General features: G+C 43.7%; 1 protein-coding gene across 4 annotated transcripts in view; it reads right to left on the bottom strand.

The window, feature by feature from the left end:
* LOC147698086 (acetylserotonin O-methyltransferase-like) overlaps positions 1-27114 on the bottom strand; it is a 1112510-nt gene that overhangs the window by 71570 nt on the left and 1013826 nt on the right. For all 4 annotated transcript variants that reach the window (XM_086934758.1, XM_086934760.1, XM_086934761.1 and 1 more), the window contains one exon: positions 6564-6686. In XM_086934758.1, coding sequence (XP_086790884.1) covers positions 6564-6686 — 123 coding nt within the window. The remainder of the gene's footprint in view (positions 1-6563; positions 6687-27114) is intronic.

Below are 27114 nucleotides of genomic sequence, written 5' to 3' on the forward strand. Positions count from 1 at the left end.
TCCAAGAAGAACTGCCGAGCCCTCGAGAAAGTCTGGAGAAGGGAACCTACACCGGACAACAGGACCTCCTTCAAGCTTGCCACCCGGAAGCACCACCAGCTGATCCACGCCGCCAAGAAAACAGCATTCAAGGATATAGATATAAGAGATATTAGATATAACCTAATAGTCATGTTTTTTAATAATTGTAGTGAACCCCTGACGAAGTGCAAAGAAAGGCACGAAATGCATTGGGTGACGGAAATGATCTAATCGAAGAATATCTATGTAACATTCCAGGCTACAGAACAAGGCTCGTTATGGCATGTCTTTAGCATTAAGGTGTTTAAATGTGAACATAGTTTGTCCAACATGTGACTGATAAACCATGAACAACGTAATGGATGGAATAACTTCAAAGAAAATAAAAATTGATGAACTTGAACTACTTTTGGCATCAGTATGTTGCACCTAAAGCTGTGCGTCCGGTGTGGGGTGCATCTTCGCCCCACTTCCTCCTGTGATTCCACTTATGAGCCACTCATCTTTCTGCAGCATCTGAACGCTGCAGTAAAATTTACGCATTTGTGTCTCTGCCATGGTCGTACGTTATTTGTCGGTGGCTGTTCCCTAATTTCATGCCTAATCATCAATATGGGTAAGGGAGACCCTAAACAGCAAATGCTCCCATTTGAAAGAACCAGGCAGTCCAACAGGCTCAAATCTACATCTGACACATAGGAGAGAGGATCTGAGTACACTGCAGAGGAACATGCAACAGGCGTCCTGAGGAATATGTGGCTCAACAGGACTCGCCTGGATGGAGTGGAGGAGAGGACAGTGGGTTTAGAAGATGGCACCACATTCCTCACGAAACATCTAGACAAACTAGAGCGAGTCCTCAAGACTGTCCACATTAAGAACGAATATCTTGAAGCAAGATCATTCATGAACAATATTTACATTACAGGTATTGCAGGGTCTACACATATGGGACGTCCAGACCATTTTGCAGAGCAGCTCCTTATTGATTTATTTGAGTGTAAAAACTTCACAGATACTTTTGTAGGGAGAGTGCGCACAGATTGCTGGGTCCTAGGCTCCCACAATGAGGCACCCTCTAGTTCCATAATCACACACTTACTGAATTGTAGAGACAGGGATACAGCACTCAGATTGGCTCGGGAGCAGGGCTCCCTGCAGTAGTAGGGCTCTGCCATTTCTTTGTACCCCATTTTCACACTGATGGTGCAGGAGGCACACTACAAATGTAAATATGTTAAAGCACTACTCTGCAAAAAAACTTCAAATATGGAATGCTATACACAGCTAGGCTCAGGGTGGATGTCGAGGGAAAGGTACGAATCTTTGACTCTGTGGGAGGCGTTCACTTTTGCAAGTCACTGAAGCCCAGTAACACGGTATCCCTGCAGTCCACTCCAGACCGTATGTTGGATACCATGCAGAACTCTCAAGACACGGATCACTTTCCTCCTGGCTAACTCTCTGCCTCTGAACTCACATCGACACGTTACTTGGATGGCTGCTTGGTTATATCCTGCATAGCCTGCCTTGTTTGTTCTGGCTTGGACTGACTGACTCAATAGCTGTCTGTGTTTAACCATTTCCCTATAGCAGTTACATTTTCACAGGGCTCCGATGGCCTGAGCGTTGCCCCCCATGGGGTATAATATTATGTTTATTGGGATTTATGTTAGTTTCTTGATTCTTCAGGGATTCACTGAGCAAGGGTTGCTCTGTGTGGGCGGTGGGAGGTGGGTGATTATTCATATTGGGGATTGTTTGTGCTGTTCCTTTCTCCTTCCTGACTCACACTTATAAACACCTACACATGTAAACACTGCTACCATGCCAATAAACCCTTTATTACAGTAGATACAATCACAGGGTGGGCCCACTAGCTGAGATCACATGTCTGACATAGAACATTCAGGCATTAAACAATTCTTGAAAAAGTAAGCAGGTGCTGGCATACCTTAATAGACACGGGGCAAAAATCACCTTCCTCCAAGAGACACCCCTTCCCCCAAAAGATTTTCCTGTGTTTGCCTAATCCTGGGGGTTGCACAGGCACTTCTCTGGCTACAGTACCAATTCGAGGGGAGTTTGCACCCTCATCTAGCACAGTGTCTCCTTCTATTTCCATGCTAGTCACGTACATAAGGCTGATACTTGGTTCTCACTGGGAGCTTAGTTGACCACATACTACTCCTTGTGAATGTATGTGCCACTAATATTGATGATCCTGCCTTCTTTTACAATCTCTCATCCATCATGAGCAGATTCGATGCCAACACCATTCTGCTGGGGAAGGACAGACCTAAACCAACTTTTAATATTCAGTTTGGCTGTGGTCTTGAGAAAAGATCGTGCTCTTATGGATGCAGTGTTTCACTCTGAATTTAGAGATCGATGCGGTGTTCAGAGATGCCAGATTGGAATACTTTGACTTAAACAGATGATCGGTGTCACGACAGGCCACTTAATGGGACGCTTTCGAAGCATACATTCGGGATAAATGTATCTTGAAGCATGCAGTTGTCCCCTGCGACACCCGCAATAGTATTAAATGTGTGGAGTATGAGCTGAAGATCTTGGATAGGCTCAGCGAGCAGCCACCTGGAAGTACCAATTTACACCTTAAATCAGTATTGATGAATACATTTTGTGCCCTGGCAGAAAGGGAAGTGATCCACTTGGGCAAATTTGCCTGAGCCCACAGATATAGAGAGGGTGAACACCCAGGACATACTCCGGCGTTCCTCCTCCATCCGCACCGAGGCCCTGATTCTATACCAGAATTAATACTAGACAATAATAGTAGGGTCACTAAGACCGTTGCACTCACTGTTCATTTATTATGAATGGTTGCACTCCACTAAACTTGTGGGGGATGAGATTGCCGGAGCTGAATACCTGAATGGGGTCACAATGCCATGGATCACAGATGCGCAGCATCAATTTTTAAGTGAGCCCTTCTCAGCTGAGGAAGCTGCGCAAGCTATCGATTCACCAGACAACTCAAAGGCCTTGAGGTTCTCTTGGCTATTTTTCATAAAACATATCAGTCCATTCTCATTCTCCATCTTTAGGATATGTATGCTGAGGCCCTGGAGGTCAGAGGTCTGCCACCCACATTATGTGAAGCAGTAATTACACTTTTATTAAAACAATGCACAAACCCACATTTGTGTGCCTCCTATAGACCCCTATCTTAGATAAATGTTGCTAACAAATCTTAGCTAAAATAATATCCATATGGCTGGCATTACTTCTGGACCAGATCATCTCCCCAATCTAATCAGTGTTTGCCCCTCACAGATCTATATCTTACAGCCTTTGCGAGGTATTAGCCGTCCTTACCGGAGTTCCATTAGAGGTCCCCGCAGCTATCGCCCTGCTTGATGCCAAAAAAGCTATGACTTCTTGGAGTTGCTGTTCCTTTGGGCAGCACTGCAGAACTTTGGCGGTTTCATAGCACTGATCAAGCTCTCCTATACTCCCAATCAATGGCCTGGGTCTGGGTGAATAGTTCAATTACACATTAGGTCAAAATGCTAGGGGTAAACAACAGGGATGCCCACTGTTGCCCTTACTTTTCATCAGTGCCATGGACCCGTTGGTGTGCCAATTGCAAGAAAAACATTTGCACCCTGGCCTCTGTTTCAAACATGGCCCTCTCCTCAACTCCATGTACACAGATGATATCTTTCTATTCCTTCGCCAACCCGCCCACAGTCTTGCTCCTGTTATTAGGAAGATTGTCAGGTTTGGGGTATTTTCAGGCCTCCATATCAACTGGGCGAAATCTGAACTGTTTCCTCTAACCGACTCCACCTCAGCAACACTGTCTGAATTCCATATCTAGTGGTGTGACAAGATCACTAAATATCTTGGTATAATACATCACGGGGATAAAGAGCAGGTGATCAGTCAGAATTATGGGCTGGTTGCCGATAAACACACGGTACAGGTTGAAAGATGGGATCGGACTCCCCCTTTCCATGGTGGGTTGGATAGCAATAATTAAAATGTGCTTCCACATTTTTTGTATCTGTTTTAAACATCCCAATCCCCATGCATAACTCATTTTTTCACACACTTTGGGGTCTTTTGCTGCGACTTATATGGAGGGATCGGCTGCCACATATCCGATGGGATACATACTTGTGCTCCCTTATGACAGAGGTGGCTTTGGTGTTCCTGACTTTCAAATGTTTTATCTAGCGTCGCAGAGGCAGTTTGCCTCCCACTATTTTTACTCAGATGCTAGACTTTCTTATTCCGTACCTGAAAAAGACCAAGCTGAGGACATTCTGCTATCTGCTGTATTACCGTGAGGAATCAAACTTGACACACAAGATATACAGACACTGTCCACCACATGCTTGGCATGGAAGAAACTAACCTGCCTATTTGGAACAGGCCCCCTAAATTCTTCACTACTTTCAGGCCTGAACAATACATGGATCCCTCTTACCATTGAACCTGTGGTGCAATACATGTTCTGAAAATGTACGTACACATGATGGGAGATCTCTTCCCTAATGGTCATGCAATTTCCCACACTGATGATGTTCGATTATCCTAGGCTACACAGATGGATCTTTTTCTCATGTGTCACCTACATGCCAATTTCTGTGCCTGTATTCCCTCATTTCCCATTGCTCCTGACAACGTTTCCCCATTGACCCTATTGATATCAGCCTTGGGGGGAGATTGATCTCCAAACTTTTAAGGCCTGCATGTCGCTACAGCCTTCTCATGATGAGAAGACCAGGGTACAATGGGAAAGAGACTTGGGTCGGGAACTAACTGACAAATAATGGTATTACTGTTGGGCACAGATTGGGTTTGTTTCCCCAAACCATTGACACAAACAACTACAATTTAAGTTCCTACACTGGGCCTAAATAACACCTTGTAAACTTGCTAAAATAGACCCTCTGAGGATCTTCAACTGCCCGAAATGCAATACATTCAAAGCCTTAAATGGATGTTCCCGCTTATTGGGGCCTACTGGAGTGTGATATTCGACTGCCTCTCCTTAATGACCCACATCACACTACACTCAGATCACCTTATGGCACTACTGGGCTATGTAGCGGATATCACTGAACCAGTTTGTAGGTACACAGCTATAGCACTACTGTTAACCAAAAGAGAAGTGGGGATGCACTGAGGAAGCGTGACCAGCACCACTTTAAAGGCATGGCTCGATCGCATGGTATATTGTGACTCCACCAGTGAAGCCGGCCGAGCTGCAACCCCCTTTCCTAAGGCCCAAGGATATCTGGTAACCTCTTAGGGAATATTTGTTATCCATAGATGACGACTCACATTAATCCCTGACACACTGAGATTAGGGTCTGATGCTACATGGTTAAACACCATGCATGCACTGCTGGAAGACATTGTCTTTTTTATGATTCAGGTCCTACACATGTCTGCTATAAATTGTTTCTTATATACATGCTGTGTCATAAAGATTTTTATTTTGCCTGAACCATACTATAGTCAGTTTTGATATGAAATGTATGTAGCCCGTTGACTTTTTGTATTATATTTGAAACATGCAAATAAAGTTTTAAAAATAATCTGCCATAAAGTAATTATTTATAAAAAAAATGTTATGTTTAAAACTTAACAACGTATTTACATAATATACATATTGAGGGTTTAACATTGTGTTTAAAGTATTATACTTAAAAGATTTGCTCACTTCCATTTACACTACATCTAATTTTTAAATTTAAAACTCAACAATTTCTCCCTAGTCAATATTCCCAACCAAAAATCTAACTTGAACTTACAATTCAATACATTAAAAAAAGTAAAATGAAATTTTTTAAAATGAAAAGTTATAACATAATCAACAAATTAACCAATTAAAAATAATAAATGTACTATTATTAAAAAATGCCCACCCAATCCCCAGTAAGAATCCAATACCACAAAATAAAAGTTTATTAGTTAATTAAAAAAACGTATTACAAATGTAAACAATTAAATTACAATTAACATATATAACACGATTAACAAGTTGCTCATCAAATGAATACATACTTAAAAAAGCATGTCCCACCCAACACGCCACAAAACCGAACAGGTCATAAATGTATAGCTACCTGACATTAATATTAAAATAAAATTAATTTCAGAATAGCATAAACAATAAAACAAAAACATAAAGCAATACAATAAAATAATAATAGGAAACACCATTAAAGTGGACAAAATTTTAAACTTTGATATAGCAGCATAAAAATAATATGACTTGACTTGGTCCACATAGTTTTGTGCTTTTGGTATTTTTGTCCACAATAATATAGTCATATGGCATTTTTTAGTGAGCTTTATGGTGGAACAATGATTCATACACTGTCATCTGTTGGTGGCCATGGTTGGTACATTTGATAAATTTACACCCAGCACATTTTCATTATCTTCAACAAAAATAGCCAAAACTAGATCAATGACCTAATTTTTTTTTCGTTCATCCCTTTTCAATTGCATTTGATAACTTGAATTTATACATGGAATTGAAAGGAAAAATATAGTACCTGGTTTGCAGGAATTATAAACTTTTGATAAAAGTTGCAGGCACTTGTCATCATTCCAGTCATGGAAGACCCGACCAAAGATGTATAAATCAGCTTCTGGAAATGGATCTTCAAAGAAGTCTCCTAAAATGAAAATATGACTTAGGCATACATTTTTACACTTATGCATGATTATAATCAACATTTGAGGTTCTATTCTTCTTATTTATCATATATATATGGGGTGTTCCGGTGCATTGGGAACGAGAATCAGAGTAAATTGTGATATATATATTTCTGCATGCATTTCTGGGAGCATGTGATAAAAGCTAACGCCGAAACAGGTCTGCTGTATCCAGAATAAAAGCAAGCTTTTATTCTGTGAGTCTGTGAGTGTCAGTTTACACTGAGTGTATCTAAGGTTATTTTAGAGTCTGAAGAGGTTCATCGTATTATCACATGAATGATGTCATCAGTGATGTGATCAGTAATGTCAAATGAGATGTCATCAGTGATGTCATTAGTGATGTCATTTGAGATGTCATCAGTGATGTCATCAGTGATGTCATCAGTGATGTCACTGACCATGTCATGAATGATGTAATATGTGACATGATCAGCAGTGGATTGCGGGTGCGCGATATATAGTTAGTGCAACTAACTATATATGCGAATTTCAATGGTTTTGTGTGAGTAAAATAAGGTTTTGTAAATGCTAATTTCCTAACTATATATGGTCTATAACCTATGGTTTTTTCAGTGAATTTTCATGGTTTTGTAAATGCTAATTCCTTTTTTTTTTTTTAATATTTTTTTATTCATCAACATCAAGATTACAATTTCATTTTCATTATGTATTTCACCAAGATAAGAAAATCAGATAACATTCATTATAAAAAATTAATTCCTTAACAAGTTCATAAATTCGAGGAGGCAAGATGGCCGCCGTAGCTCTGTAGAGGAAAGTCGCTTATTCTCCTCTCTCCTATCCTAGGATGGGAATGGACTCGTGAATACGGGGGTGTGGGTCCTGGCTGGACTGTTATCTCGTATCACGGCAGGAGTATTCAGGCCAGGCTTACTGAGGAGAATTTCAACTAAGGCGGGGGTAACAATGTTTAGCTTTTGGAGAAGTTTAATTAACGGTGCTAAAGTACCCCCTAAAATGTCGCAAAGAAGTAAGCTGGATAAGGACAAAGATAAGGAAAAAGACAAATCAGTATTATCTGGGTCGATCAAAGGCTCCGCAGCAAGAGAAGGAGCAATCCCAAAAGTACCAGCCACTGTTGCCAAAAAACAAACGGAGCATCTTAACCGATCCACTAAGAGCGCCCTGCTCAGAAAAACTGAAAGACAAGAAAAGAAGATCGAGGCAAAACCAGAGACCCGCTTAGCAGCGAGCAAGGCTGCAAGGGAGCCAACACTGGACCCAGAAGGGAAAACCCATTGCGTGCAAATGGTGACCGCAAAGGAGCAGATGCGGCAGTCGACCTTACGGGAATCCTTTATCTCCAAAGCACCCCCGCTGGTTCAGTTGCAGGCGGTCGACCCTCGGCAATCTGGGGGAGTGAGCGGACTTCCATCGGTAACGCAGATTGAAACAGGAGCTCCGCGGCTTTCAGCCGGGCTGAACGCGGGCGCCGAAGAAACAGCAGACCGCGAGGACGCAAGCGTTGAGGACCCGGTTGCTGGGCAACCACTGAATGCTGCGGGAGATAGCATGCAGCAAGCGTAGCAGAGCACCGCTGCCAAGAAGGTGAGCGAGGGGGGAACAGAGGAAGCTGACTCAGAAGGTAAAGCGCTAGAGCAGCTGGAGAGGCACAATAACATCCAAATGTTAGACGCGCTGCTAAATGTGGAGATAGGATTAAATAACAAAACTTTGCAACACTCCGACCTGAGCTGGGGGAGTACCCAGAGCCTGGGAGATCAGCAAGAGCTTGAGTATGACCGGGACAATGGTAAGGGTGGCAGAGAAGACAGAGGCATGAGGGGAGGTTCTCCTGAATTTTTTTCAGTCAATGAGGGCTCAGATACAACAGACATTAGTGAACCCGAAAATGAGGAAGAGGGGAGTTGCACAGATCAGTCTTCCGGCTCAGCCACAAGTAAGGACTCCAGGGATCTAGCGACCAAGAAGAAAAAGAGAGTGGGAGTCAGAAGAGACGGAAGAGGGTCCAGAAGTAGTATGAATAAGAAATTGTCGTGGGACTATTCTGCTACGTCAGAGACTTACAAGGAAAATGATCAGGGTGAGGGAGAAAATGACGGGAGGTCAAAACCTCAAAATGTAACTCTTGAAATGTTGTTTGGAACTCTGAAGCAGATGCAGTCCGAGGCCAGAGCAGAAAGCCGAAGAGCCAAAAGAGACACAAAAAAACTTCAAGCTTCTCTCAGAAGAGTAAATAGAAAGCAGGAGGAGGTTGAGGTGAGAGTAACTCAAGTTGAAGAAAGGACTAGCAGAGTGGAAGATGAGGTAACAGAATGGCAGACTTTTAAAATGGAACAAGGAAAGGTAGTGGAAGACCTACAATGGAAGCTAGAAGATTTCGAAAACCGCCAAGGGCGGAACAACGTAAGACTTTTGGGACTTGAGGAAGGGCGGGAGGGACAGGATCCTAGAGGATATGTGGTTAAAGTATTAAAAGAAGCCTTTCCAGAATCAAAATGGAACTGGGATCTAGAAGTGCAAAGAGCCCAAAGATATCCTCTGTTCGTAAGAAAAAATCGTGGGGGGCAAGAGAATGCACTACCAAGAGCAATGCTGGTCTTTCTAGGGAACTTTTTAGCAAGGCAAGAAATAATTGATCAAGCCAGACCAGACTCCAGAAAGACAGCTGACGGAAACACATTCTTTGCCAGACCAGATTTCTGCCACGTCACCGTGAAAAGGAGGTGGAAGTTAAGGCAGATGATAGTACCCTTCCAAAAGCAAGCTTATCTGTTGTTCCCGGCAAGACTGAAAGTCATTAGGAAGGGGTACACCAAGATGTTCACGTCTGAGATAAAAGCGGGGGAGTGTCTTGCAGAGACCACGGAGTTAGACAAAGGAAAGGAGAGTAGAGCCAGAACTCCACCGAAAACCCCAACAAACAGCCCACTAAAAACCCCGTAAGTGGTAATGTCAAAAAAAAGTACACATAGATATATCTAACAGATGAGGGATCAGGATAGGAGAGAGTAGTGACTCTGCAGACTACAGGGGCTACACATAGGTCAGGATTGACCTATTTGCCAGTAGCAAGGGGGGGTGGGATCCAAAGGGGAGGGGGGCAGAGGGGGGAAGGGGGGTGGTGGGGGGGGGAAGACATGCACTTAGGAGGTGGTTGCAAGCACAGTACACGTAGGAGAGCAAATGAAGATTTGTGGGACAAGTTATACAATAGTGTAGTAATAAAAACTGTAGGTAAGGAAACAATGAAGCTTATTGAATATTGCCGGCACAGGTATATACAGAAAGTAGGAAAAAGTATGAATTATAATGGCTTGTAGGATAGTCTCAATAAACATCTGTGGACTAAACGAGCTAAATAAAAGGCTTAAAACTGCTGCCCTGCTAAAATCATTAAATCAGGACTTAGTGTGCCTTCAGGAAACACACATTGAAGGTACTAAGGCTTATTTACTAGATCAGCTTGGTTTTAATGTATTAGCGAAAACTAACCAAAACACAAAGACGAGAGGGGTGGCGATTCTGGGTAGGAGACATGATACGCAGGTTAAGTGGAAGAAGGAGGATCAGTGGGGTAGATGGGCTATAGCAGAACTATTGTTCAGGGGGGAAACCATTACGGTTGTCTCGGTTTACGGATCCACAGGAGATGATCCAGATATTTTTCAATTTTTAGACATAGAACTGGCGCAATGGACGGAACGCATTATATTCTGCGGTGATTTGAATATACACGATGCAGACAGTAGTTTTTTAGATCCTGGTAGGAAACACTCAGGGAGGAAAAAGAGGACTTATAGAGCCTTAGCAGATATGGTAATGAATAACTCGTTGGAAGATCCGTGGTTCAAATGACACCCAAACCCAGATGGGAGCACCTTTTTCTCAGCCCCTCATCTGATAATGGTTAGGTTGGATTATTTTTTAATTACGAGAGGACTGATAGATAGAGCAAGAATTGATAGGGAACCAAGGATTATCTCAGATCATAGTCTGTTAGTCTTAACTGTAATAGTTGGGCAAAGGAGAAATAAAGAGCTAAGACAATGGACTTTTGATAGAACGCTGCTTCAGGATCAGGGCTACAGGGAAAGAATGAGTAATTGGATCAAGGAATACTGGGGGATAAACAGGGGTACATCATCACCAGGGATAGTGTGGGACGCTTTTAAAGCTGGAATAAGAGGGGAAACCCTGAGTTATGTTATTAAGGTTCAAAGAAAGTTGAAGGCAAAAGCTGAACAAGCTAATAAATTAATCATGGAAGCAGAGGAAGCACTTTTTTCAGCCATACATACACACTCTCCAATCGATCAGATATTATTGAAAATAGTTGGTCTTAAAGCCGAAGCTATGGACGGGATGGCGAAAAAGACAGTTGAGAGGTACATAGCAAATAAAGAAAAGGCATATGAACTTAGTGAAAGAGTGGGTCACATATTGGCTGTGCGAGCCAGGCAAAGGGATGGGATGGCTGATATCAAGGAGATCAATAATTCCCAGGGAGTTAGGATTAAGGAAGCTGAACAGATCAGAGAGGTTTTTAAACAATTTTACACGGAGCTTTATACACTAGATGGTCAGGAAAGAGAGGAGGATATAAGGACTTATCTAAGTGAGATAGAGCCCTCAGTGCTAGCAGAGGCGGACAGAAAGGGGTTGGAAGAGATACTGCAGTTGGATGAACTGGTTGAGGCTTTGAGGGACTTACCATCTGGGAAAGCAGCTGGTCCGGACCAGATGCCGGTAGAATCTTACAAAATCTTTCCACCTTCTCTCTTAAAAGATATGTTTAATGTGATGCTGCTAGCACAAAAGGGCGAGTCTGTTCCAGAATCATGGGGCGGCGCAGATATTATTGTAATACCGAAGAAGGGTAAACCCACAGATGTCCCGGGGTCCTATCGCCCCATTACTCTAATGAACGCAGATGTCAAGGTGTTCTCCAAAATTCTGGCGAAAAGGTTATCTAGGGTAATCGAATCATTGGTAACTCCTTCTCAGCATGGGTTTATTCCGGGTAAGGGAACAACCCAACATACCAGACAAGTAATCACGGCATTTGATGTAGCAAGCACTTTAGAAGATCCTATGGCAGCTCTGTTTCTGGATGCTGAGAAAGCATTTGACAGGGTCTCCTGGAGGTACTTGTGGGCAGTTTTGAGGTGGAACGGTATAGGGGCAGGATTTATAAAGGCCCTGCAGACCTTATATATAAACCTGACGGCCAAGATAAGGGTTAACGGAGGACAATCATCTGCAGTTAATATCCAGAGAGGAACAAGGCAGGGGTGTCCCTCTTCTCCTCTGCTTTTCGCTTTATACCTTGATCCCTACATACGTAAGTTGGAAAGCAATGTTCAGATTCCACCGCTAGTTCTAAATGGCTGTAGATTTAAAACGTTAGCATATGCCGACGATGTGGCCATTCTGACTGCAAAACCTACAGTCGTTATTAGGGCAATTGAAGATGAAGCTGTGCGATTCGGACAGTTTTCAGGATATAGCTTGAACAATACTAAAACTCAGATTGTCAAAAACCAGTGGGTAATATGTAACGATGACAGAGTGGTGAGAGCGGCAACTTATCTAGGGGTGCTAATCACAGCAGAAGTAGATAAGATCGTTAAAAACAATATGGACCCTTTGATAGTTCAAGTTAAAAAGGATCTGGAAAAAATGAACAATTTACACCTGTCACTGGTAGGCTGTACAAACATCATCAAGATGATGATTTTACCTAAATTTTTGTACTTTTTTAGGGCTATATCTCTGTTGTTTGAAGCCAGCTGGTTCAATGGTATAGAGGCTTTATGTAATAGGTTCATCTGGGCACACGGTAAGACCCGGAGGGCCTATAGGTTTATGACACTCCCTAGGGAAAAAGGGGGATGGGTTGCACCAGATTTCCGTTTATATTATATGGCTACTGTTTTGCAATATATACAAGGACTAATTGGGGGGAATATTGATGATGTAAGAATGCAAAATATGTCTACTGAGGTTTATGCTGTTGTACTAGGGGCAAATGCCTATAATTGCTTTCTAAAATGTACAGATTTTAGCTACTTTAAGAGAACCAGATTCAAAACTGTTATGGCGGCAGTTACGGTATGGAATGCTTTTTTAAAAAAAGTCAAGATGGGGAGGTATAATAGATATGTCTCCCTGATTAATAACAGATCACTCCCAGCGGAAATATTTGCTGATCAAACAATGGCAGAGTGGGTAGTAAGTGGGATTACGCAAATAGGAGATTTGTTTTCTCAGGATGGTTTTAAACAATTCTCAGATTTGCGAGATACATATGGTATAGACAACAGGGGTTTTTTCAAGTACTTGCAGATTAGAAGTTTTTTTAAAAACAAAGTGGGAGGTCCAGCAGGCTTTAATAAAATAGAAATAATGGAGAAAATAAAGCTGATGGGGGACTGCACAATTAGGTCCTTTTACGCAACTTTGCTGAAAGAAAAGCAGGATGACCTAGAGAAATTTAGCATGAAATGGGCAGACAAACTGGGAGTTGCAAGCAATCTGATTCTCTAAATTTAGGATCTACAATATTAAGCGCAGCTCCTCTGCAGTCTCAGCATTATAAAACATTATATTTTCTTTATTTTACGCCTGCAAAGATAGCAAAATGGCGTGGGAACACAGGAATTAATTGCCCCCGCTGCGATGTGTTGGAAGCAGATAGCATACATATCTTTGCAACATGTCCCCAGCTACAACCATTGATTAAAGAGATTGAGGGGGTTTTACCAAGGTCCTTGGGTATTACGATTTCTCTTACACCATCTTGGATCATGTAGGAGTCGCTGAACGGGAGCAGGATCAGTATGCAGAATTTTTGTTTGTAATAATGGCTGTTTATAGATTGACAATAGCCAGGGCTTGGCTAGATAAAAACCCCCAAAATTTCAAATTTGGTTGGCAAATACGCTGCACGCATACAATATAGAGGACAATATCTATGCTCGGAAAGGGAGGAGAGGAAGACGCTTGGGGAGAAGAATATGGGAGCCATTAAGTAAATGGAAAGAGAAGCAAAGAAAGGATGATTTGGGGGGGGTTGGGAAGATTGTGGGGACTTTAATTTCCCTTTAATTTCTATTTTCTTCTTTATTGTTTGTTCTAGATTCCCTTATTGTTTAATGTGCTAAATTAATTTGGTTGAATTTATTCTCTGTATGGCATATTCCAAAGATGGAACTTATATATTAGAAATTAAGCAAAATACTGTAATTGTTAAAATGTACTCAGTGTAAGTTAAACTGTGCTTATTTTGGTAAAGAAAAATAAAAACTTTTAATAAAAAAAAAAAAAAACAAGTTCATAAATTCATACTTTCATTTAGTAAATTCTATTTATCTTACTGTATGCTTATAACTACCCCAGCTTTTGCTTCCATGCTATTATTGGAGCCCATATTCGTCTCGCAGCTTCTCTTCTTACCCTTCCCTTTTTTTCATATAGAGCCTGTTCCAAGGTGAAGATCGCCAACAGCCTAGAAACCCATTGATGTAATGTCGGTGGTCTAGGATCTTTCCATAGCGATGCTATACATAATCTACTTAATACCATGGCTATATACAAAAACTCATGGTGGGGTACTACCAAGCCATCCTTAGCTACTCCTAAAATCATTACTTCATCCGATAGTGCTATGTTCATTCCCAATGAGTTATTAAAAAATTGTTCCAATTCTTGTTTATAGCTATCTAAAACAGGACATGAAGCAAACATATGAATCGTATCAGCTTGGGTAGATTGACATCTTTGACAGGTTATACCGCTTATTCCACCCACTGTGCCACCCTGTGGGGGGTATGATACAGTTCAAACAATGTTTTATATTGCTGGGTTTGCAAATTTGTTATTCTCAGCACCGTATTTGACATTTTTAACGATTTTTCAGCCTCATTCCCTGTCAGCCCCAGTTTAGTTCCCCATTTCTCAAACATTTTTTTAGAGTCATCCTCCTTGTATTTACATATTTCGCCATACAGCTGCGATATGGAACACCCTGTTTCATTTCTTAAATCTTCCATCAGGTCTACCTTTTGCATATCAACATCCCGCCCCTCTTTCTTAATAGGACTGACCTAATTTTCAAATATTTATAAAAATCTCTATGCCTTAAATTATAAAGTCGTTGCGCGTTTCCATATGTGCTGATTACCCCTGCCGCCCTACAAGGTCTCCTATAGTTTTTACCCCTTGCCTGTCCCAATCTTTCATTATGGAATCATGGAATATTCCTGGGAGCAATGGGTTCCCATATAGTGGTGTATAATAGTTTATTCTACCCAATTTTAACTTCTTCTTAATTATAGACCATATAGTTATTGCAGCCCCCAGGGTCTTAAAGCGTACCTTCTTGTAATAGCTTTTCTCATCATATTTGAGCAACCATCTATCTGAATCCTTAACCAAAAGCTTGTATACATCCGGAATCATATCCCTCCCTCTCCATTTATCCGTTATATCTCCCCCCAGCATCCCTCTTATATATTGTAAAACTGTTGCCCAATAAAAGGCTTTGAAATCGGGAAGCATCAACCCACCACGTTCTCGGGGCAACAACAGAAATTTTTGGCTGCGACGTGTTCTTCCTCCTGCCCATATAAACCTGTTTGTTACCCCTTCTAGCTCCCTGAACCATTTATTATCAAATAATAGGGGAATGGACCTGAAAAGATAAAGCACTTTAGGCAAAAAAGACATTTTTATCAGGTTGCATCGGCCGATTGTAGTCAAATGTAAATTGTTTAATCGATTAAAATCAGTTTTAGCCTTACGTATTATAGGTTCTAAATTTTTCCCCACTACTGTCGAAATATCAGAGGTGATTGAAACCCCTAAATATACCGCTGTCTCGGTGACTCTTTGATCTGCCAGCGTTATTTTTTGATTTATTACAACTTATAAATGCATCTATATATAGGGCGAAGAGAAGTGGAGAGCAAGGACATCCCTTTTTTTTTAAATTATTCTTATTGTTGCATCAGACGAATCACAAAAACAAAATAAAGACATCGCGGAGGAGCGTCAACATTCCGCTCTCACCGCCATATGCGCAACTTTTTTACATCAGAAGGACACATTGTATTCATCATGCTGAACTTATTTTGCATTTTTTCCTTAACTCCCCCCCCTTAAACTGCAAGAAAAGACGTCAACTGTAAAACACCATTTGAAAACCCCCTCCTCCCTCCCCCAAGCAGCTTGTCACCCTTCCCAGCCCCCCCAAACCCCCGAGTCCATCTCATCCCTTCATTGCTATGTAGCATTCGATGCAGTCAACCCCGTGGCCTGAACCCCCCGAGAATCGCTATATATGAATCAGTAACAAATGTACCACCCCGGTGCCCCACCCAGCATTCCACCCTCTAACCCTGACAGTCCTTGGCCTCCTACTCCAACCCATGGTAGTGCCTCCACTTGGCCCATATTTTTCGGAATTTTCGAGGGCACCCTCTAGCTTTGTAGGTAACCCTTTCAGCTGCCATGTACAAATCCAATCCCCTTCTCCATTCTTCCAAGTCAGGTTTCCCGGGCGCCCCCCAGAGTCTCGCAATGTCCCTCTTCACAACTACCAGATCCAGCAGCAGGAAAATGAGCAGGGGGCGTGTGAGGTCCACCTCTGTGGTCATGCCCAAAAGCGCCAGTTTGGGGTCCCTAGGTACATCTACCTCCAGTATCTCACCCAACTCACTGAAGACCTCATCCCAGTATTCTTGAATCACTGTACACCCCCAAATGATATGGAAGAAATTGCCTGTGTGGTGGTGACATCGTAGGCAAGTTGTGTCGGCGATCCGCCCCATTCGAAAGAGTCTCACCCTGTCAAAATAGGCTCGATGAAGAACTTTAAACTGTATGAGACGGAGCCTCGACTTTATGGCTACTTCTCGCGGGTGCATGAGGATGAGTTCCCAGTCCAGGTTCTCCAGGGTGCCCACATCTGCCTCCCACCTCTCCCTCAGGGCCTGTAGGTCACCCAACATGTTATTCGTCAGTGTTTTGTATGTCATAGACACCGCCCCCCTCTGTATCTGTTCCTGCAATAGACGGCCCTCTAATGGTGCAAACTGTGGTATGTCGGTGAGTGATATGTTCTGTGCCCCCATGCATGTCGAAACTGCAGGTATTTGTAGTATTGGGTTTTCAGAAGGCCAAAATCGTGCTGTAGTGCCTGGAAAGTTTTCAGTTACCCCCTTGCGATCACATCCCCCACTGTGGAGATGCCGATATCGTCCCACCTGTGAAAGCCTCTCAGTTTGTTCAGCTCAGCCAACCATTTACAAGACCATAGTGGTGTTTGGCGGGTTGGCCTCTCATACCAGCCCATTCTCACGGTTGCTCTGCGCCACGCCGACAAGGTAATCCTGGTCGCAGGGAGGAGGTGACGGCCCCCCTTCCCCCCATACAAGAAATGCAGCACCGTCCTATTCTGCCATTTGGATCTCTCCAGTGCATAAGTAGGGTGATCAGCTGGGGCGTGTATCCAATCATTGATCGGGGTAAGGTGCTCTGCCCAGTAGTAGGCCTCCAGATTAGGAAGCGAGATTCCCCCGCTATATTGGTGGCGCTGTAAAGTTGTGAGCGCCACTCGAGGCTGCTTCCCCAGCCACAAGAAGGTGCGGAGATCGGCATGGATTTTGTTCACGGTCATGGTCGGCAGGGGATAATACTCATTTTGGAGTGCATATAGGAATTTCGGTAGCAGGATCATTTTATAGAGGGCAGCCCGGCCTAATATGGTGAGCGGGAGCGGCCTCCACCTATCCATCTCCGCCTTCGCTGCCACCAGTACTCTATTTACATTTTCCGTGTATGAGCGTTGCCTATCTAGAGTGATAAAAAGACCCCCAAGTACCGAAAACCGTCCGTAGTGTGTATGAGTAAATCAGGTAGGCACTCCCCCCGTGGAACCCCCTGCGGGTCATAGAGGACCGATTGTGTCTGCGTCCAGTGAGAGGAACCAGTGCGGCTCGCTCCTTTCACACACTTCCTGGAGCCAGTTGTGAGTACGCCGTAGATTAAGTTTGGTGGCCCTATCCGGCAGGAAGCCGGACTGGTCCGGATGCACTAGTTCCGTGATGACCTGCCTTGGACGCCTCGCCAGGATTGTGGCCAGAATTTTAGTCTCGATATTTAGAAGGGAGATCGGGCGGTAGGAGGAACAATCCTCCCTGGGCTTACCCTCCTTGTGGATCGGGACAATGGTGGCTAAGACCAGGTCTGGCGGGAGACTCCCTGAGTCATACGCGTCAGTGTAGAGCGACTTCAAGTGGCGTGAGAGGAGGTCTGCCGTCCGTTTGAAGAACTCCGCCGGGAAGCCATTGGGTCCCGGGGATTTCCCCGGTTTCAGCGCAGCCACCGCCTCCGCGATTTCATCCAGTGACAGGTCGGCTTCCAGGGCCTCATTATCGCCGGCAGTTACCTGCGGGACTTCCATTTCACTCAAGTATAACTGGACTACTTTGCAGTCCCCTAGGTCCCTAGCCCTGTAAAAGTCCTCAAAATAGGTCGCAAAAGCGCCTGCTATGGCGTCATCCGATGGCACCCGTGTCCCGCCGGGGAGCTCAATCCGATCTATCCACCTGGCCCCTCGCTCCCGCCTACTCAGCCATGCCATGAGTTTCCCGGATTTGTCCCCGACATCATACAGGCGATGAAGGGTAGCCAGCGCCTGTGTACGCGCTTCATCCGTGACGAGTTCCCTGTATAGCCTCTGAGTGTCCAGCAGTTTCCTAAGGCGTGCCTCCCCCTTCAGTCTGTGGTATTCGGCTTCCTGAGTTAAAATGCTTGCCTCTTCATTCGCTATTGCCTCAGTGCGTTTCCTTCCGACCTCCCCCACCCTGGATTGGAAGCGGTCTCTCAACACGGTTTTCATAGCTTCCCATAATGTCGCCCCTGACTGCACCGATCCTTCGTTTTCTGCCATGTAGACTCTTATGTCTGCTCTAATGCCCCATAGAATTTCTGGAGTTTGCATATCCCATAACGACAAATGCCACTGTGCCTGCCCTCTTCCCCTTTCCCGCCCAATGTGAGCGAACAGCGGGGAGTGGTCCGAGATTCCCCTCGCCCTATACTCTGCTGAGTCCCCCGCCGAGAGCTCCTGTCTGGAAGTGAATATATAATCTAGCCTAGAGAAGACTTTGTGGGCCCCAGAGTAGAAGGAGTACGCCTCCTGTGTAGGATGGAGCCACCGCCACACATCGGTGAGACCGATGGTGCCCATTCTACGCGCCAGAGCTGTCGCTGCACCCACGGTGTGAGGGGTCCCAGATCTATCTCGTGTTGTGCACATCACATCATTAAAATCCCCTCCCATTATCTGAACCGTGTCAGCCGTGTCTAGAAGTATGTTCGTGATCTCCTGCATTGTTCGTGATTGTAATTTGGGTGGAGCATATACTGACAACAACGTGTACCTGCGCCTCCTCCATGTCCCCTGTACCCCGGCATATGTACCCTGCGGGTCCAACCATGTATGTGTAACTGTAAAGGGTGTCGTTTTCCTAATGAGAACCGCGGTTCCCCGGGAGTCGAGCAAGGACATCCTTGTCTGGTTCCCCGCCCAATCATTATCGCATTGCTCATTTCACCCATAATTCTAAGTTTTATTCTTGGATTGACATATAATGCCCTGACAGCCTTTATAAAGCCGCTCCCAAGGTTTACCTTCTCTAATACTGCCCAGAGGAATCCCCACGAGACCCTATCAAATGCTTTTTCTGCATCTAATAATATTATTTACATAGGGTCTCGTGAGGCTGCCGTTCCATCGAACAGGGTTACAACTCTCCTGATATGTTCTGTAGTGCCTCTCCCAGGGATGAACCCATGCTGTCTGGGGGATACTATCTTGCCTATTACCTTCCCTAATCTATTTGCCATGATTTTCGAATAGATTTTCGCATCGCTATTCATTAAACTTATTGGTCTATATGACCCAGGATTAGTTGGTGGTTTATTTTTTTTAATAAACACTATCATAGTTGCTTCGCTCCATGACTCTGGGGGAAGGATACCTTTTTGGATATTAATTATTAAATTATAAAAATCTTTCAGGCAAAAAGATTTTTCTAATGGTATAGAATCGGGACCAACAGCTTTCCCTGCTGGAAGATCCAAAATTGCTTTATGCATTTCCCCTCGACTAACCATCATTTCCAAAGCCCCTTTGTCAGCAGCCTCCAGTTGTTCTAAATTAGCTCCTTCCAGAAATTCCTCTATCTCATACTTCTCGCCCCCTTGATCAGGATTATAAAGTATTTGATAAAATTCTTGAAACCTGGCACATATATCCCTTGGTGCTGTCACCATACTGCCATCTTAAAGCATTACCTCTGTGATATCACCCTTTGTAGCCACCTGTCTTGTTCGCGAGGCTAATATGCGGTCGATCTGCTCGCTGTATTCATACTGTTCCTTCCTCCAAACCAGGTATTTCCCTGCTGCTTTAGATGCAAATATCTCCCCCACAGCTGCTTTAGCCACTGCTAATCTCTGTGATATTGCAATAGTGTCTTGTTTAGATCTTATAGCTACAACTAGTTCTTCCTCAATATTTGCCACCGTTCTTATTCTCCCTGCCATCTCCTCCCTTTCTGCCTTATTTTGTCTAACTGAATAACTGAGTGTCTCCCCCCTTATGCCTGCTTTCATTGTATCCCAAACTATAGCTGGGGAAGCTGTTCCTCTATTAACCTCAAAAAATTCTTTCAGCCATCCTCTCATAGATTCAATATACTTGGCATCTTGTAATAGTGCCCTCTCAAATGTCCAATTTGAGATTTGATTATTTTGTGGTGCAATTACGATGTCCAAAATCAGTGGATTATGATCCGACATAACTCGGGGAAGCTTACTCACTTTGCCCATAGTTGCTATTGTAGGGGATACCAAAAAATAATCCAGTCTTGCTAATATTTTGTGGGGTGCGGAAAAATACGTGCTACCCCCCCCGACCTTGTGCTGTTGTTCCCAAATATCTATTAAGCCATTATCTTCCATTAGCCTTATCAAAGCCGTATGACTTCTCTTTTTCCTCCCCCCAAAATGTTTCGGATCATGCTTCCATAAACCATTCAGACCGTTAATGTTAAGATCTCCACATACCACCAGGGGTTGGGGCCAGTTAGCCAATTGTGTATTCATCAAATTAAGCATTTCAGGATCATCAACTGTCGGGGCGTACACTGTACACAGAGTAAAATTAAATCCCTTCACCTGGCATTCCATCAACACCCAACGCCCATATGAATCAGCTTTTTGCCTTTTAACGTGCACCATACCTTGCCGTGCTAATACCGCCACCCCTCTTGTTCGTCCCTTGTGTTGTATAAGCAAGCAATTGAAAACCTAACTGCCCCAATAATCCCTTCTGGGACACCTCGATATGGGTCTCCTGTAGACAAAGCATATCAACATAGATTGTTTTTAAATATTCCCTCAGCTCCCTTCGCTTCCTTCCATCATTTAGTCCACATATATTCAATGTGCCTATCCGCATTGATATTCTTGTTTTATCCTCAGTTCAGCATACAGTTTTTCTACAGCTCTCTCATCTTTTAAAAAATGATCCTCCCCTTGTTCTATCTTGTCTTGATGTGATGTTTTTTAGTTTTTCCCCCCCTTCCCCCTCCCCCTCTCCCCCCTTCACCCCCCCACCTGTTAGAGCAAGCAGGCCACTGGCCTCTGTGATGGAGTCTGGCTATCGACTCCCCTTTGCCGACCTTTATAATTAAATTATATCACCTGGATTAGTTACTTCACTTTGATTTCTCCTTCAGAACCCCTTTAACCAGATCCCCCCGTGAAAATAACATTGGTCTTGGCATTTCATTCCATTTGTCCATATTGCCCGTATATTATCCCCAAACAAAATTTGCACTTCTTGTCCTCTCTTAATCAGATACTATCTCTTGTATACGTTTAACAAGGCTAAGCCCCTCATAGACCAACTTATCTCTTGCTAAGCAAGCGTGTTAATTAATGAAAATGTCACCGCTGAGATCTTCAAAGTTTGTCTCTGGCTTCACTGTTAGTTTCACCACTGGTTCTAATCATATCCATATATTCTTTTGCTTGGATTTCAGAAAAAAAGACCTTAGTGGAATTCTTGTGGATTATCTTTAGTTTTGCCGGGTTCATTAAATAGGCCTGCAGGCCCATCTTATGGCATGGATCCAGTAATTCTCTCAGTCTCCACTTTCTTTTGACTGTGCTGTGACAGTAATCTGGGGTTGAGAAGAAGGATTGATTCTCAAATGTACGTTTGGCGTTAGGGCGAGCTTTTGCATACACCTCTTCCCTCAGCAAAAAGTTGCCAAAATATACTAATATGGCTCTTGGTCTTGGTGCCCCCTCAGTAGTGGAGGGCCCTTTCTTTTTTAAAGTTAGTGGGAACCTGTGCACTCTTTGCACTTCCCTGTCCCAATCCCAATGGCTCAGTTCCGGGAAGGCTCCTTTGAACATTCTCAGGGCATACGCCCTAATATCGCCGCCTTTGGCCCCTTCTTCTATACCCAGGATTCTAAGATTGTTTCGTCTTTGACGATTCTCTAGATCCTCCAGCTTCCACTGGGCATCCACCATCTGTTTTTCATATCCCATCAATCTAGTCGAGTCTTTGGCTTGTTGATCCTCCATCATCCCCGTTCAGTCTTCCAGATGTGTCATCCTCGTATTTGTGGCTGTGCATATCTTTGCTACCTTCTTTATAGCTCCTTGCAGGTGTTTAGTTGCTAAACGTTTTTTTTTCCCTCGGCTTTTGTAGCATCCTGCAATTGTTTGATTGAGTTTAGTATTAGCTGTAGAGTGGGTTCCGCTGCCTGTGCCTGTCCAGCTTTAGGATCCTCTTTCTCAATCTCGATTTCATTGTAAATCTGCTGTGTATCTGACTAGTCCCAATTTAAAGCTGCTTCTGTAGCAGTGCTTGCCGCACTTATCCGTCTACGGCTGCTGCCTGATTCTCTTGTGACTGTGTACTTCTTTGACGCCGAGACAGCCTTTTTTTCCTTGGCTCTTGACTTTTCCCTTTTGGTGAGGATCCGCTTCTCCCTTCCAAGCTTAGAGACAAGCTTGAGTCGGTATTAATCCCGCCATTTTCCTCCAAGCCTGAGCATGTCTCCTCCGATGCATCTGACCCATCTGTTACTGAGAAAAATGTATCCACTGGATCTATGTTATCCTCTAGCCCGCTCTGGCCACTAGTTGCAGTTATTTTCTGTATCAATATTTCAGTTTGTTGTGCTAGAGTTGTTATTGTCTCTGGAGTCTCTATGGTTGTGTGCCTGCTTATTGCCGTTGTTATCTCTTCATTAGGTCGTGTATTTTCCTCCGTACTGTCTATAATGTCATTGAGATCCATATTGTTACTCCATTGTGTCTCTGCTAGAGGGGTGCCAGGTAGCTCAGAGGTATTGGTATTGGTAGTGCTCTCTTTGGCTGTGTTAGCTATGTTCGAAGGGGTGAAGTATCCCGTTATACCCTTTGATTGACCTGATGGCTGTGTAGCATTTGTTGCAGCTTGCTTCCTGGTTCTCGCTTTGCTACTGGTAGCTGCCCCTTCCTCATTCATAGCTTGTAAGTCCTTGTCTCCCCCTTTATTTTTCGCAGCTTGCCCTGAAGCTTGTTTCTCAGCCCCTTCAGGTACTTTTGCTTTCACTCCTCGAGCAGTTTTTGGAGCCATTTTGACCCCTTTGACACCCTTGAAATCTGCAACCACCTCTGATACCTCTGCCTCTGTTGCCAGGATTAAGTGATACTGTTTCTGCCGGTCTTTCTGCCTTTTTAAGCCTGGCAGGCTCCAATTCAGGCTCAGATTCAGGCACCAACTTTGTATGTAGCTTCCTGCTGCGCTCACTAAGCCCCCAGCTCTGCCTGTTCGAGTGGTGAATATTGTCGCGTTTCTCTCACCCCCTCTGGCCCCAAGCACCGCTTATATCTTACCAGATACACCAGCTTTGCAATCTTTTGAGGCGGTGATACACAAATCCGAGCAGCAGTGTATCCGTGTGTCCCTTGTTTTCCTCTGCAGCTGCCGGTTACACCACGCCGGCTGTCTTTGTCTCGGCTGTTTGCTTTGGTGACTCTGTCGCGTTTCAGCAGATGCTCGACTCTTCTGAGCTCTGCTATCCCTCCTACGTTGCAGGCAGCTGCCTTTCCCGAAATCTTCTCGCACTCCGCTGGCTCCGCAGACTCCGCCGATTCTGCCTCCTCCGCTATGCCGCTGGGAACGCCATGAAAATTGCACCACAGCTACTCCGCCGATTCCGCCTCCTCCTCCGCTATGCCGCTGGGAGCGCCGTGAAGGTTGTGAAGGTTGTGCCTCAGCTACTGCCGTCACCGCTGTTGCCAAAGCTGTCACTACAGCAGTGATCGACTCCAGCGCAATGCCACTCTCCATTCAGGTATTGCTGGAAAAAGCGTCTTCGCTTTGCTTCGCTAGAAATCAGCGTGTATCTTCGGCCTTCTGTTATCTAATCCATTTTCCTCAAAATGAGCAGGTCAGCATCGGAGCGTTCTCCTCCAGCCGACTAGCCAGACGCCATCTTGCTCGAGATCCGTAAATGCTAATTCCTAACTATATATGGTCTATAACCTATGGTTTTTTCAGTAAATTTCAATGGTTTTTTAATAGCAAATATCAAAAGCTGTAAAATGTATTCTTCTTTTAAAGGAAAAATATATTTAATATGTATTTAATATAATGTTTTTTATGTATATACATTTTTTGAGGGAACGAATTTATCAACTATCATGCTGAAGAAGAGTGTGGGGAAAAAACAACAAAAAAAACAAAACAAAGAGGAGGACTAAGAGGAAAGAACAATCAGTTCAAAAATACAATTGCTTTAAAGCATGAAGTGCTTTTCCACACATTTACATTTAAATAACCCATATTAGAACATACAAAATATCTACAGAAGAGACGGTGTACATTGAATTTTAGACTCTTCATTGGTACCTACATGTTGGTACTTACAACACCCACACAACACAACAGCTCTATTCAGAGCTACCCTACCTCAAAGCACTCTAAAATATTATTTTACTATTTCCCTTGGTTTTCCCCTTGTTACGCTTTCCGGAACGCTACCCGGTGAGCGGACCGGGCGCTAACCGTGCAAAAATTTGAAAAAAAGGTGTTTTTTTTTTACATATATGGGCCTACTCAGCCCCCCTCAGAAAACCTAGGGAGTCAGGATATGTCTCCCGTGCCCCCTTATACCCATTCCCAACATTGTTTATCCTACATCTTGTGACTAAATTCGTCCAAAACACAAGATGGCGGACTCCCGTTACTCTACCGGTGAGCTACCCGGTTCGCGTACCGGGTAGCGCTTCCACCGCGAAAAATCGAAAAAAAATGTATTTTATTTTTTTGCCCCGCGGGGCCAATTAATAGCCCCCACATTAATCCTAGGGGTCAGGAGGGGTCTACCTTGCCCCCTTTCATTCATTTCCCCCTTCGTTTATTTCCACCTCTTGTCTCTCGATCCTACCGAGAGACAAGATGGCGGCCGCTCCGGACTGTTTAGAATGTTGACAGTCACCGGAGAGCCAATCGGCTTCTCCTCGCAAAGTTCCGTTACGCGTCTGGTACGCGAACCGGGACGCTAACCGGGACGCTGTCACAGATATATATATTTTTTTGAACGTTAATTTCTCAAAATCTACTGGAGCACATATCTTGAGACCTAGCAAAGGCACATCGGGCAAACAGTCTCTACAATTTTGCCAAGTTTCATAGAAATCCATTCAGCCGTTAGAGCTAAAAGTGAGTCCAACCGCCCTATGGAAAACTCAATGTTAAAAACACGTTTTGAGACCCCCCTTTTTTCTCGGCCCCTGCTTGATGAAACCCCCCCAAACTTTCAGGGGACGCTCAAAAACAAAATGTGCCATTTTCCTGAAAATTTCAGCCTAGAATTTTCAGAAATCCCTATTCAAAAAATCCTAACTATATATACCTACTGGCGACCGCCAGTAGGTAATATATATATATATACATGTGAACAAGGCTCCTCGGAGCCGAAACGTCATGCGTTGTGCCTGCTCGCAATAAATTGACTGCACAAAATTAGACCGTGTCTGCGTATTTCTAAGGTGTGGGAGGACGCCGCGCCTTTGTGGAAATTCGAATGTGGATTTCGTGGATATATATATATATATATATATATATATATATATATCACTTCCTTATGGCTCTCTCCTTCCCCAAATCAGCGCTGCCAAGGTGGTCGCGTCGCTCCCGCAGTTGAGCCCAACTGCTATTTATTTGCACAATCTCTCTCCCCTCAAGGGCAAGAATATGGAGTCGCTTTCGAAATCAATTCCAGCACTTCACTGCGTTCTGGGTTTCATAGTGATTTATTTATCCATGGGGTCAAAAAAACAACAAACACCAACGCGTTTCGACAGCGTCCGATGTCTTGCTCACGGTCAGTTTGTGTGTGAGGCTCACACTGTTTTGAAACCTTTCCCAAACATTACAGGTACCGCCCACTGGGTGTGTATTTACAAGCATTGTGGGATTTGTAGTTTTCAGCATGATTGTTAAACATAACCTCACCACTTGTGTTTCAAATGGTTCTAAAACATTTTAGACAACAATTGTCACAATGTATCACGTTAACTGAAACTTTAAACTTAAATGTCAAATCTTAAACTCAAAAGTCCAGCCCTCCAGTGGGCATTTTGGTCTCCCACAATTAACAGCATTATGGGATTTGTAGTTGGCATTGTATTTATATTCAATATCTCCAATTACTGGGTACCTGCAGATTATCACAATTTACATAGGCAAATGTGGTTCATTGCCATTTCATTGGGAACAAACAGGGGTACTGCCCTCTGGTGGGCATGGTATGTGTTGGGTGAGCCTGTGTGCCAAAGAGTGAGGGAAAGTGATGTGCAGGGGTAAAATTAAAAATTAAAATAATGGCAATCATAAGGATGAGAATTATAAAATTAAGAACAAGCGGGAGGAGGCAAAACAGTTATAGCATGAAGGTTATTACATGTCTTAGAGTCCGTTATAAGTGAATATAAAGTTCTTCTGACTGGTTGAGGCCAAATGGGGTCATTGTTCGGAAGGATAGGATATGTCTGGATTCCTTGCGTCTCAAGAGCTTTTCCATGTGGCCTCCCCTGTCCGAGAGAGCCATTGTTTCCAGACCCCAGAAGCGTAATTGCTTCCAGTCCCCATTATGTTGTGCCTCCATGTGCTTGGCAACAGCATTGCTCCTGTCTTTGTGGATTGTTGCCCACACATGCTCCAGAATTCTTTTCTTTAATTCACAAATGGTGCTACCGATGTACCTTTTATTGCAGGGGCACTCAATCATGTAAATAGTATACTTGCTATTGCAGGTT

Source organism: Lissotriton vulgaris, chromosome 8 (genome assembly GCF_964263255.1).
Source record: "Lissotriton vulgaris chromosome 8, aLisVul1.2, whole genome shotgun sequence".
In the NCBI taxonomy this organism is placed as follows: Eukaryota; Metazoa; Chordata; class Amphibia; order Caudata; family Salamandridae; genus Lissotriton; species Lissotriton vulgaris.